Source organism: Micropterus dolomieu, linkage group LG15, assembly GCF_021292245.1.
Source record: "Micropterus dolomieu isolate WLL.071019.BEF.003 ecotype Adirondacks linkage group LG15, ASM2129224v1, whole genome shotgun sequence".
NCBI lineage: Eukaryota > Metazoa > Chordata > Actinopteri > Centrarchiformes > Centrarchidae > Micropterus > Micropterus dolomieu.
In genome coordinates this window covers 5,266,583-5,280,378 of record NC_060164.1, presented here as the reverse complement: position 1 = coordinate 5,280,378, position 13,796 = coordinate 5,266,583, and the positions used below count along the sequence as shown (strand labels likewise).

The 13,796-nt window shown below is 39.2% G+C and overlaps 1 protein-coding gene across 14 annotated transcripts in view; it reads left to right on the top strand.

The window, feature by feature from the left end:
• Positions 1 to 13,796, top strand: part of LOC123983824 (cilia- and flagella-associated protein 46) — a 117,686-nt gene that overhangs the window by 9,181 nt on the left and 94,709 nt on the right. For all 14 annotated transcript variants that reach the window (XM_046070210.1, XM_046070214.1, XM_046070219.1 and 11 more), the window contains 9 exons: positions 1,284 to 1,509; positions 1,748 to 1,865; positions 3,631 to 3,760; positions 4,292 to 4,416; positions 4,755 to 4,870; positions 6,523 to 6,635; positions 7,179 to 7,391; positions 8,156 to 8,351; positions 10,522 to 10,671. In XM_046070210.1, the coding sequence (XP_045926166.1) occupies positions 1,284 to 1,509; positions 1,748 to 1,865; positions 3,631 to 3,760; positions 4,292 to 4,416; positions 4,755 to 4,870; positions 6,523 to 6,635; positions 7,179 to 7,391; positions 8,156 to 8,351; positions 10,522 to 10,671 (1,387 nt within the window). The remainder of the gene's footprint in view (positions 1 to 1,283; positions 1,510 to 1,747; positions 1,866 to 3,630; positions 3,761 to 4,291; positions 4,417 to 4,754; positions 4,871 to 6,522; positions 6,636 to 7,178; positions 7,392 to 8,155; positions 8,352 to 10,521; positions 10,672 to 13,796) is intronic.

The window sequence follows — 13,796 nt, the reverse complement described above, 5'->3', positions numbered from 1 at the left end:
AGCATGGTATCAGCATGATCTGATATATTATAGCTCAGATTTTGTATAGTTTGGTTTTACAGTTTTTCCCAACTGCTTACACACGTTTTCAAAACTCTACACACAATTCCCCAAACTGCGCAAAATGCCTCATATGTCCTTAAAAATGAAACACTGTATTCAAAATGCCATAAACACATTCCAAAATGAAGCATTTGCATCAGATGGCAAACACTTTTTCCATAATAGTAAGTTCTTTGATATACCATTTACACGCTGTTCTAAATCTAAAGCTCCTTTGTCTTTCATAGGCTTCTGTGTACATTTCCATTCAATGTTTTACAGTGTAAGTTATCTGCTAAGAGGTTCTGAGAAGTACACCTTCTTTCATTGTCGACCTGTGGTTGATCACATGATCAATAAATGTGACCCCGAACTCATCAGTGATCGCTCTCCTTCCTCTTCTTTGCCCTCCTCCTCTTCCATATCTCCTCCTTGAACTTTGTCCTCGTTGTCGTACATGGCCTCTCCCTCCTACTCCCCTTGCTCTTTGTCCATTGTTGCCATCCATTGTTCAAATTGTTTAATCTGACCTTTGACCTATTTATAGGTCTACTGTATACTAAAGCAGTTATTGGTTAGTGATCAGTTAAGCAGTTAGTGTTTGCTCATGTGAGGAGTGGGTGTGTGACCTGGTGAATAAGTGTAGCATTTTGATTGGTTGTGTTTGGAAAAGGAAAGCAGGTCACTTCCTGTTAGATTTTTGTGTCTTAGGTAGAGTATTGTGTGAAGTGTTTTGAATAAAAGTGTTTTATGCAATTGAAAAGTGAGTGAAAGGCTGAGAAATAGTTAATGGTTTTAGAGATGTTTGAGATGAGGTTTTGGTCTTGAGTGAGGGGTTTCAAACATCGTGTGACATGTAAAGATTTTGTGTGTAAGCAGTTGGAAAAACTGCAATGGTAATGCAGACTGATTGACACGCACCATCGATATATTTTCTACAGCTACATATACATTTTTACAATGATTACTTTCAAGGTACGAGGAAAAACACTTTGTCTTGCAGTATATGTATATGTCTTAGATCTGAAAGAAAAATGCTATCATGATATCAGTAACTTTTTTGTCAAGTTTCTTTTACTGTGGTCTTTTGTTACTTTATTTACTGAGAGCCAACATTTAGATATTCTTTAATTATTTATCAGTAGCATCTCCAAATGTTGAACTTTTGTATTAGACCTACAGATGTGTTCCTTTGATATAGATTAGTTTATGCTGAAAGTGTTTGTGTGTTATGTTCACAGTATGTTGCTAGAGATGCGCTGTCAAGTCCATTCAGAGCTAGCAGTGATTGAAGAGGAGGAGGGGCACCTTGAGGCTTCTTTGAGTCAGCTCCAGAAAGCCATGCGGCTGGATAACGGGACACAACGAGAACGCCTGTCGTCAGCTTTTCACCTCCTACAGCTCAGAGGGACCCTCTACCAAACGCCCTCCCGGACTGAGGATAAAGCCGCTATGCTTATGCAGCAGGTTTTCAGTCCATTTGTGTCAGACACATGTACATTACAAAATGTGACAGTTCTTAGCATACTTGGGCATTCAGACATACAGTAGGTACAGTAAAGGAGAAGAGCATCCTATCCCTCTAGAAGTAGGCCTTAAGATAGAAATTCATTGTTTAATGTCACAGAGGAGAGTATGCCTGTAAGTAAACTGCATGGCTACAAGTTAACATCCAGTTTGATATCCAACCCCTTCTTTTTCTCAGGCCAGGGACATGCAGCCGCAAGATAAGACAGACCGTCGTCCCATCCTGATCGCTGTGGGTCTCCTTTTGGCCCCTGATGATTTCCAGATGGTGCTGGATGCAGACGACACCTCCAAAAGTACAGATTTCTCTTCCTTGCTTTCAGTTTTCACTAAGGCTCCATTTTCTTAAGACTTCTCTGTTTTGCAAGAATTTGCTTTCTTGTAGGGATAGCTTGAAACACACGTCCATATTTACTAAGTCTTATGTATCTGCACCAGGAATCACACCATCACTCATTAAACATTTGTAAGCTGTATGATATGTCTTATCTAGGGTATATTCTGAAGGCACTTTTCTCCTTTATGTATATACGCTTAACAGAGAAAGGAGAAGGTCTGACTTTTTATAGCATTAAACAATGTGGAGGCTAGGCGCTCATTATACTTTTCTAACTTTACACCTGGTCAACAGAACAAAATGACTTTGTCATGGTATTCTTTTGATAAGGCATTCACAGTTTTACATTTTCTCCACCATCCTTCTGCTCCGTTCTGAGCTTCTGCTGAACCTGCAGCTCGATCTCACTTAGCTCTCTCACTTTCTCAGCTTTCTCTGCACTTTGTTGTGGCTATGGTACACCGTATTCTGTGGGTGTTTTTTTTTTTTTCAATTTCTTTGAAGTTCATTTAATGAGTTGTGTTGCATTAATAATATAAACAGTCTTACCGATCAGGACATATTATAAATTATTAATTATTAAAAATAAAACATTTATCTGAGGTGTTAACTGTGGCATACCTAAATGTTTAAGAATCCTGTAATGAGTTTGTCAATGCGGCAAGGTTCTCCTTTACTTGCAGAATGCACCTGGAAGGCAGTCCTCTGTGCTAATTGGGTAATGAGCAGCTGTCTCAGTAAAGCAGGCACTGATTACAGGCAGATTGAGAATGCATACTGAATGAACGTCACAGAGCAAAATTAGTGTGCATGGTCTTGTTTGTAAATGTGTCCCCCGGTCTTTTAGTCTGGACAGAAGTTCTTTTAGTGGAAGCATTAAACTTTGCTGCTAGGTTGTGTACAGTTTCTCTGAGAATCAGGTGTGTTCCTGTGTAGCTCACAGCGAAGCCCCATCAGCTGAGTGCAGCAGCTCGTGGAGCAGAAGGGCCTGAGCTCGAGCAGAGCCTTTGATCTCAGAGTCATTCCAGGCTCCTTAGTCCACAGCATCAAATGAACATTCAGCAGTCCTAATGACCCAGGGAAGAATTCACCTCTAAAAGCGAGTCAAAGGGCTTCTACTGCAGGCTTGGGTTAAAAGCTTTGGTCTATAGAGGCACCTCTTGTTTTTGTCTATAAACCTCAAGAATCCCCTAGATGACGACACTTAAGCATTGGGTTCAGAGCTTCAAAGCCAGCTCACCAAGTAACCCTTGAGACATGAAGAATTAATTAATTGCAGCATGTAATGTTGCCACAGTTTTGTATTGCTCAATGTGAGGTGTGTGTATGAGAGAGTTGAGAGAGTGTGTGTATCTACTCAGGGGTATGTTGCTTCTTTGAAACACTGCACTCAAAGTCACAGACCTCTATGTATAATTCAATCCATCAATCCATAAACAACATCCCTGTCTTTGTTTTTTTTTTTGAGTGGGGAGGTGTTGGTATGGTTTTGTGGTGTTTGTCCAACATATCTAATCTAATCATTATGTCTTTATACGGAGAACATTCTCACTATGCATGTGAATGCTCATTTATACCATGTTCTATGAAGTATAGACAGAATGACAAGACTATGTGCAAACTAGCCGGATTGTATTAATTGATTATTTAAAGAAAATACAGAAGCTTTTCCAACAGCATTAATAAAGTTTGACTTTTTATTCAGTACTCCAACAATTGTCTAGTTCCAGTAGGCAGTTTCGGATCTGGACCAGTGGCACAGCTCTTTGCTAAGGCTCAGCATCACTCTACATCTGTTCAAAAGATGGATGGACACCTGGCCAGACAAGGAGATGACAAAGACAACACAGAGAGGTGTGTGTGTGTTTGTTTGTATGTGTATTCTCCTTGCCTTGTCTTCTTGCCAGTGTTAAGTTTTCTTAGTAATTATTTTTAGCTGTCAGACATCCCAGAAACCCAGTTGGAAAATTGCCTTTATAATCAGCCTTTTATGCCTTGTTGAATGTATTACTCCTTGCTGTTACTAAACATAAGATAAGATAATATTGAATGTGTGATGAATTAGTCCTCTGCAGTTAAAGTTGTTGTGTGACTGCAACCTTCAATTACATCTCCTTATTCATAGCACATAGTTTAGATCCCTCTGTCTACCGATATCATTACAGTAGAAAAGTGTGCACATCAAAAATGTCAGGCTTAATCGTTGGGAGAGAGCAGAGTCATCAGTACTTGAGTACTTGAGTCCCCAAAGGAAACGTTTATTATTCATGCATCAAAAAAACAACTTTAGATCTTATACAGTGTGCTGCTGTGCCCTTGCCTTCACCTCCACCTTTTAAAAAGGAAGATATCTCTTAAGTTGTCTTTGTATCTTGGCTGTTCCAGGGTAAAGTTGTGGGCAACACTGGCAAAAACAGCCAGGAAACAGGAAATGTGGGATGTGTGCCGAGCTGCTTGTCGATTCTGTCTGCTTTACGATGATGGGAGGTGGAAGATTTCCAAGACTGACAGTAAGATGATGAATGATCCTTAGACTGGCGGTAAAATGAGAGAAATTCTCTTAAAACTGTGGGAGAAGGTATTAGAATATTAGAATGAATAAAGAGAACCCAAACGCTTAGATATTCAGTATAACTAATGTGTGATAGAACTGCTCTGTTACTGGTGCAGTATGATAAAATTACTGATAACATGACATATGACATCATTTGGTTATAAGTATTCCATATGAAAAGACAGGTGAAGAGGAAGTAGTAATAGTAGTAGTAGGAGTTGTTGGAATACTGTTAAATACAAAATTGCTGTCACTTACAGGATTCACATCACACATTTTGTCTACTTGATCCAGAATGTAGATGCTCAGAAGAAGAAAGCTGTGCAGAATGTCACGATTGCAATGGAAGTCAAACCTGTGTGAAGGACTTGCTGCGCCTTTTAGCTGAAATTCACTTCATCAGTGCTGAGGTGTGTGCTTACAGGCTCATGCCTCCTAAACACACATACACACCTCTCATATATTCTTACAGTAGTAATACACAAAAACAGGTTTCACACTACTGTATATACACTACAAGACTTTTGGCTGTTTTCACCCAACTGCATTTTATTTTAATTTGTTTGTGGTTGATCCATCATCGGTTAAAGTTCTAATCCCACAAATTTCAGTCCTGGTTGATTTGGCAAAACAGCAAGTGTTGTTTAATAATATAGCAAACACTTGTTGAGTAGCTAGTTAAGTCAATAATAAATGCAACAGTGCAGCTACAGGACACAGTAAAGGTGGTTGCCCTGCTGATGAGCTGGAGATGCGCTGCCTGTCACCTGCAGCTCTTCGCCTAACAGCTGTCTGTGGCTGCTTCTTCTTGTTCCATTACTCCCTGCAATGACAATGTTTAACAGATGCTTTTTGATGTAAAATCTTGGTCAGTGCTAATAGCGGTAACAAATACATAGCTTTTCCCATGTGGTTACTTCACAATAAAAGCCACCCCTTGTTGTGCCAGTGGAACACCTAAAATGTAAAGCAACAGCAGTAGAAGGGTTCATGTGCATCGTTTCCTGTGAAGGCAATTTGAATCCAGCATTGGAATGGCGTACTCCGCCACTAACAATGACGACTACTAGTGTATATAGAAAGGCAATTAGTCAAAGTAAATACATCACATGGCTATTGCTGAAAAAATGCCAACCGTTGAATCAAACGTGGAATCAAAGCTGGGGTTTGATTTCATGAAAATCTAAAGGATTATAACTCTAAATGGGGAATGACGGCCTCTTCCAGGGAATCTTCTAGGGACACAAACATCTGGTTCTGAGAATGTTACAGTTACACTCAGTCTATCAGTTTTATTCTACAGATCAGTGGAAAGACTATATTCACAGTTTCAGGTCTACCAGCTTTTTATTTTGAGCTTATTTGGATGCAGTTGTTTAGTGTTCATGTTCACAAAAACTAACTGAACTATCTTAGATCATAGGAATATTTTATTTTATTCAGCTTGAGTTCTTCTTTTGAAATATGAGATTAGGAACAAAGACTGCTTGCAGTAGTAGACATGCATTATGGGATTTTTAACAAGCCCGTGAGGTAGATGTTGATTGGTTGGAGTCAGAGACTGTTGTGCTTGTTTCATGAGGTTGTCTTATTGTGTAATCCCACTTCCCCTCAACCCTGCAGCTTCAAGTCTCTATTAGTCCATAGAGATGTTATCTTGACGGCACTTTGAAGAAAATGGAGACAAATATCTACGGCAACTACATGGCCTTGCTAAAACTGACTCACTCTGCAGCCTCTCTGCTTGCTCCTCACACGTATCTCTCTCTTTGTTCCATGGCACATGGGTGTATATTTTTTGAGAATTCATTAATTTAAAAGATACTTACGTATCAGTCTGATGATGAAGACAGGTTTCTCTTGTCTTACCTGAGTAGTCTGCCACCAGTCGTCTCTTTTTTCTTTGATCTTCTACAATTGAGCTTCAATGGCTCTAGAGAAGCTGCGATTCCTATAGCAGAAGGTCTTACCTTCCCCTTTTATTATGAAGTTGTCAAAACAGGAAATCAACTTTAATATTATCTTTTGAAGTTGAGAAATAAATGTATTCTGTCTTGCTCAGGCCACTGTCCAAAAGCTGCTAACAGAGGGGGTGCAGCTTAACAGCCCTGCTGTACCTGCTGTAGAAACAGAGGTGTGTGTGTCTGAAGATGATCCACACTGGGTTGTTTACAGGTGAAAACACAATATACAAACATTTTGTTCATTTTGTATATCTTTTGTCTCTTGAGTGTATGTTTCTACTTTATTATTTGCATATCATAGATTTAATGCACGTTTTATTCATTTTAAGCTTTCAGAGATGATAATAAATGCTTTTGCATTGTACATTGTTAATTGTCATTATTAACTATAGCAGCAATGCAAGCTGTGAGATCTCAGGAAAACAGTCTGATAGACTGTAAGTACCTTTCCATGACCACATTTCCTCCAATTTGTGTTTCTTATCTTTTTTTACAACAAATAGTTTTGACAAAATCATTATTTAATTTGCTAAAAAAAGTGTTAGGTCCCAAAAAATGTTGTAGGCTTTTATTCCACAGATGGAACTATTAATGTAAAAAAAACCCTTATACATTATAAGTTTAAACAGACAACAAGCAAAAGGAATTGACATTTTCACCTTCAGTTTAATTGTTTACCATGTGGCCACTTTGGTATCTTATTTTCTCACACACAAGCACAACTTTCACTGTCCCTTTCCCTCTCCCTACCCAGAGACTGGATCCAGGCTCTGTCTGCCTACGCCACCTCCAACTTCTTGCGGGCAGCGGAGCTCGGTGCAGAGATCAGGGAACCCTGGGTCGTAGCAAATGCAGCCGTTTACCTGTGGAACTACAGCAGCCACGTGTTAGTAGCTGGGGAGTACCAACACCTGCTTCCCACCTTCCAGAGTCTGGTGGAGGTCCTTCGAAAAACAGAGTACACAGGGTAGGCTTGGCCTCTAATCAGTTTTGTTACAGGGTATATGCATGTTAGACAGAATCGTTTGGTAATTAGGCCTGGAGTTCTTGCAGTGTTTTTATTTTGGTCCAGTGCTAACATTTAAGCTTTTTGTGAACAGGTCTGAACCCGAATATCTTAGGTGTTTGATAAAAACGTATTCCTAAAATGTCATCATTTCAAAAAACCATGAAACAAAGGTATTTTTAGACTGATGACTGTAAATTTTTAAATGACTTAGAGGTTTTGAAAGTGTTTCATCAGCCTAGCAGTCATTTACCCAACCCTCACTGGACTACTGTGTAAACATAGTCTTTCAATTTGGGTGAAGTTATTAGGTTTTCAGCTGATAACAGCACATTGTACACATGTCCTTAGAAAATCATTTTAGACACGGTCAGAGTTGACCTCTGAAAACATTGTTAATTTATTCTCCGTGGCACTGAAGCTCACACACAGAAAAGGAGGCAGTTTAAGCTCTGCACTTATGTCTGGGTATGGAAAGAAGCAGTGAATGTTCATGAAAATGGACCAATGTCCTTGGGCATAGCAGTAATTATGTGAATGTTGGGATTCAGTGACATTCTCATGTGTGTGGCCATGGAAACATACTTTTTGCCGTCCAAAATCTGTGGTTAGGTTTTTTATTTCCAGGAAGAACTAAAATATAAAAATAAATGTTTGGCCTTGAAGCCCATCTTTCAGTACTTGTTTTTTCCAGATAATGTCAGTTTGTGTGTTGTATTTCTCAGGACTCGTGTTCTGTTTGTGCTGCTGTGTAATGCTGTGGCCCGGGGGTTGATCCAGCCTCTGTGTGGACCATACAGCATCGCTCTGCCAGGAGACAAGAGTAAAAACAAAGCTGAAAAGGGAATGGAGAAGGCTGCCAGTGTCCTTGGTTTTTTTTTAGAACCTGCTGCCCTGCAGGATGTCCGCAAGGCATTAGAGGTATGTTAGTGTGTGGCTGTGCTTGACCTAGTGTTTAAATGAATGTATTTAATAAGTATTAGTACCATATATGTATTTGTGAAGAAGAGTGACGGCAGAACCACCACCTACACCAGTTCCTGTACCTATGTCACCGACATGGGCATAAAACCCATCTTTGTCACCATATTTTTTTCATTCTCTCTGACACCATATATTTTTTATAAAATCAGAACCAAAGATGGATCCAGATGTCCTATGTTACAATAAAGTAACATAAAACCAGCACACATAAATAAACATCTTCATAAAAATGCCCTCTCTTACCATACATTTTTATTAAAGCTCCCTACAAAGCAATTATTTAAGTTGTATATTTGCATATACGCATATTTGCATAAAGGTAAAAAAGCCTGTAAACACAGAACTACTTACAAGACAACTATCTGGTAAGACTTGAGTGGCAATTGCACTGTCACTGTCCTTATCTTCTAAAGGAGATAATAAAAAATCAATTCTGAAGAAGGCTGAGATTAATTGAAACACAGTGTTTCCCACAGAATGACAGCGTAACTGTGGTGCAGGGGTGGGTGGGGGGTTTGCAGTCGATATTGACTACCAGCTACAGCGTGCTAACCTCGACAACCCAGCTATGATCTAATGTTAACCCTATTAGCTAGGCTCCTTACATGCTTGCTTTGCTAATAGCTTTTTTTATGGTGGGTTTCCGATATTGACAGGGTTGTGTTGGACAGATTTATGCAGCATGAGAAAGAGAGAGAGAGGGAGGGAGCGTCCTTGCAAGACGTGTTCAGACACTCAAATTTTAATCTTTTGTACAGATATTACACTGCAAAAAAGTATGAAACAGTTTACACTCTGTGAACTTTGTTATACTGTTTAAAACTTTCGAATTCAGTATTTCACTATTCAAAGTTACAGTTGCTTGTAACTTTTCAAATTATTCCTTTTTATTTTATGAATTATGAACTATGAAATAGGTCAGTATCCGTATGATAGATGATGAGCTTTAATAGAACAAATGGCAACCTTTTTTTGGAGCTATCAATGCTATCAAGCTTCTAGTACATCCATTCCCTGAAATGTATTTTAGCCCTTAGGTACATTATTATTATGGTATGTCAAAATGGGATTCACCAAAACAGACAAGAATGCAAAGAATAAGGCCACTTTGTATATGTTGAGGCTTAGCACTCAAGGCAAGAAAGCAATATAGACAAAGGTATTGTTTAAGTTTCATACAGTATGTGTTTGTATCTGTATATTAGAAATACAAGGCCTCTCAGGAAGCACTGATTACTCCTTGATATGATCTTCAAAGGTGAAAAGTTGAAGCACTCTCAGGATACATTTTATCTCGCTCATCCTTTGACACACACTATTCATCCAACCAAGCTCACACGCATGCGCGCACACACACACACACACACTCACATTTTGCTTTCCTGACCGGGTTTCTTTGTGCCATTGAAGCCTGATTTCTATGTTCTCTATGCTGCAGCTGCCAATTAAACCCTTTCCTTTCTCCTTTTCTATCAACCATTTATATAAGCTCTAACTCCAGATGAAAGGCACTTTATCAGTGAATTATTAACCGACATTCAATGTGTCTGTTTCCTTTTTGATGAAAAGATATTAAAAAACTTTCCAATACATTTTTTATACATAGTCCACAGTACAACAGGATCAGCTACACTGTCTAACAAAATCCTACTGAATTCTGAGTCTGTCGTGTCTACAGCTGAAAGGCTGGCAGAGGGCCTTGGGCTAGAGAAAGTCCAGGTCTTTCAGAAACATATCATAACGTATGGTATTTGATAGACACTTTCCATCCATCCATCGTCAACCGCTTATCCTGCGTACAGGGTTGGGGGGGGTGGAGCCAATCCCAGCTGACATCGGGCAAAAGACGGGGTACACCCTGGACAGGTCGCCAGTCCATCGCAGGGCCACATATAGACAAACAACCAGTCACACTCACAACTGAGGACAATTTAGAGTCTGATAAACACTTTGATCCGCATAAACATTTTTAATATCATTTGGGATAATGCATAATCCCGACTATGTTAATGCCATGTTCTATTTATTGAGTTTCTCAGACTACTAATACCAAGTACTTCTAGCTGATAGACTGTAACCTGTTGTTGTTTTCCACCCTTCTTTCTAGTTGTGTGACTATGCCCTTTACATATCCAACTGCAACATCCCAGGGGAGACTGTACCTATCGCAGCAAGGAAGCAGGTGGTGGCCACATGGGTGCAGATCAAGAGGCTCTTGCAACAGCAGATTGGCCCAAAGATGGATATTAAAGATGAGGTACCATCCACTGTGTCAGCCCAAAAGTGCTTTGTTTTAGTTTGCCAATATATGTTTAGATCTAACCAAGATTTGAGAGCACGTACATTATAAATATAACATATTACATTGTAGTCCAGGATTTGGTTGCGACAGCTATTCATAAATCCATTAATAAGTTTGAATGTAAAGTCATTCTTAAGATCTCAATAACTACTTGCTAGTTTCAAGTACTGATTTACTAAAATAGGTTGCACCATTAAAACTTAAGAAATGTCTTTGCTAGTAAAGACTTTAGTCAAATGTGAATTGTTTTCTAGTAAACATCTATAGCGCTATGCAAACAAGAGCAATGAACAATGTAAACATGACGTCACTGCATTATCACCAGCTAGCACAGTTTCAAAAACTACAGTTTTAGAAGGGCAAAACATCATCTTTTAGAAATGTTGGTAATACTCTATTTTGTTTAGTATAAATACTATTCATACAGTTTAGGGTTAGTGGGAAAAGACTATGCTAAATTAACTGACGTTATTGACTCATGTATTTAGTCAAACGTTTGCTAATTTGTGGTATGTTATTTTAATTTTTGTAAATTGTAATTTAAAAGATTTACATAATTTTTAAAAAGCATTTATCAAGTTTCTGGTCAGATATGTTGACTGTAACATTCTTAGAAGTTACTGGGTGTAAATATTAAGTAACAACTAATCTCTGCCTAAGAGCTAGTTTGTGTGATTCGGCCCATTACTGTCTAATGAGCCATAAACCTCCACTTAGTAAAAATGTCTGAATTTGTGAACAGCTGATGCTACCGGCTCCAGGGGTCGGCAACCTTTTCTCAACTAATGACTGTAAATTGACAAAGATAAAGATGACTGGTGTGCCAGTAGCGACATGAGACAAACTGCAGCACTTTTTTGTACCTGTTGTATGAAACAAAAGCCCGGTTTTGACAATAGGTGACACAAACACCAAAAGTGTGTTTCCATTTGCAAAACAGCATGCTCCATGAAGTGTTGTGTTCTGGTTCCTCTTCATATAACCAACAAAATCACATACTGATGCTAAAAAGAAAATGCTAGAACAAACGAAAAACTCTTCAGTCAAGATACTCGTAGCAAAAAGACAACAACACACCACATCAGATCAGGTTTACACCTGCAGTCATTTAGTGGTGAACAAAACTAAACTGAAAATAACAACATTCTTGAGGCTGTATGTCTTGCCTTCTCGTTTTACATCAGGCCACACCGCAAATACTGTAATATTGTCCCTGACCAGACACCATAGATAAATAAAAGATAAACAGTGGATGTAGCCTAAGGCTAAAGTTGTTTTATCTATGCTGTCTGGTCAGGGAGAACATTCCAGTATTTGCGGTGTGGCCTGACGTAAATGATACATACAGCCTAAGGCCCCAATCAGACAGAAAGCGTTTTGCAGGTTTGAAAACGCGAGGAGCCTTTTCAGTTGAATTTGGAAAATTCCAGTGCACTGCCGTTGTTTTATGTTGCCAGGCAACCACCAAATCAACTGTCCTGTCAGTCTAAGTAATAACTACTGTCATATTAGCACAAGCTTGATCACAACTCACAGGTCTGTGTCTTTTGTTGCTAAAAACATCTGCTTTAAAAAATAGACAAACGGAGAGCGCTTGCATTGTTTGAGGGTGAGAGGTGTACAAACACGCAGGAGACAGGGAAACATCCGTGTGGGCACATGAGAACCTCAGAAAGAGGAGACACCGCTGGTAGTACAACCAGTTTGTCCAGGAGCTTCGTCTTAATGATAGTCGGTTCAAGGCTTATTTTAGGATGAGTCGGGGACAGTTTGTTGCAGTCTCTGGACAATCCAAGCAACTGTAAACTTCCGTCACCACAACCGAGGCCCCGTCTCTCCATTCATTTGATTGCACAATGGAAAAAAACGCGAATGATGTTGGGCGCTTTTCTGCTCAGAACACTCCTTCGAAAATGTGAGGCGCAGCAGGCGGCTAAAACGTTAAGCGCCAAGGGGGCCTTAACAGCCCGCATAACGCTCAGTGCCAAATAGAAAACTATTTAAAAAAGGCACCTCTCACTGCAAAAAACGCATTCTGTCTGATCGGGGCCTGAGTGGTGTGACAAATTCAACCTCGGCGAAACTAAGGTTAGAAAGTCCATCCCCTTCCAACCATCCATCACCTCAATCTCAAATTGATTAAAAGAGGAGCCATTGGCATGCAAACTTATGAAACCTCATATTTTCGATTAAGACACTGAAAAGTTGGACTGATGTCCACAGAAATTCGCACCTTGCATTCCCACGCCTCACAGCTACTTCATCTTTTCTGTGTCCTTCAGTTTTTTACGTTTTATGCTCTGCATGTGCATGTATGCGTTTAATGCTCTACTAACTAGGATTTCTGTGCAAGACTTGTATGAAAAGAACCAGATATAGTTAAAAGTGAGGTGACTGAAATTGTTGTGATCACTGAATCACAGCATTTGCAGTTTTAGAACATAGTTGGCAGAAGTGCATCAAAACGATGATGAAACAAATGTATAAAATTGTTTTTAAACAACAGCAAAATCAACAAAAAGCCTTCAGTATTGCTAATTTTGTGATGTAACAAAGATTATATATTTATACATTCCAATGCAATTATTTTTATTTTTCGCGTGGAGGGGTTGCTATCCTCTGTATACTATATTTAAGATAAAAAGGGCTGCTAAAGGGCTTGTAAATGTGAAATGCAAAGGAGACTGAATGCACACTGAGACAACTGTATAGCTCATTGTCACATATTCATGTCACATTCATAATGCTTCCTGTATTATGGTGTTCTTGCAGTTCTTCTGTAATGTGCTTATAGTATTGTAGGCTTATGATGCCTGACATTTTTATTAATTGTTTTCACGTAGTAGGTGGCACCTCCACTATATCCATATTACAGTATTGTATCCGCTGGTTTGTGATCATCTCCGGATGTCATATTTCCTGATTGTACTGCTTTGCAGTGGGACAAAAATGCGGGGAAAGCACCTATACAATTTGTCAGTTAAATGGACTGTTTGATTAGTCACCATAATCCTACGACCATTTGTCTGCCAAGGATTTCCTGGTCTACTTTAATCCATTCTGTTTGTTTCTTGCCATGC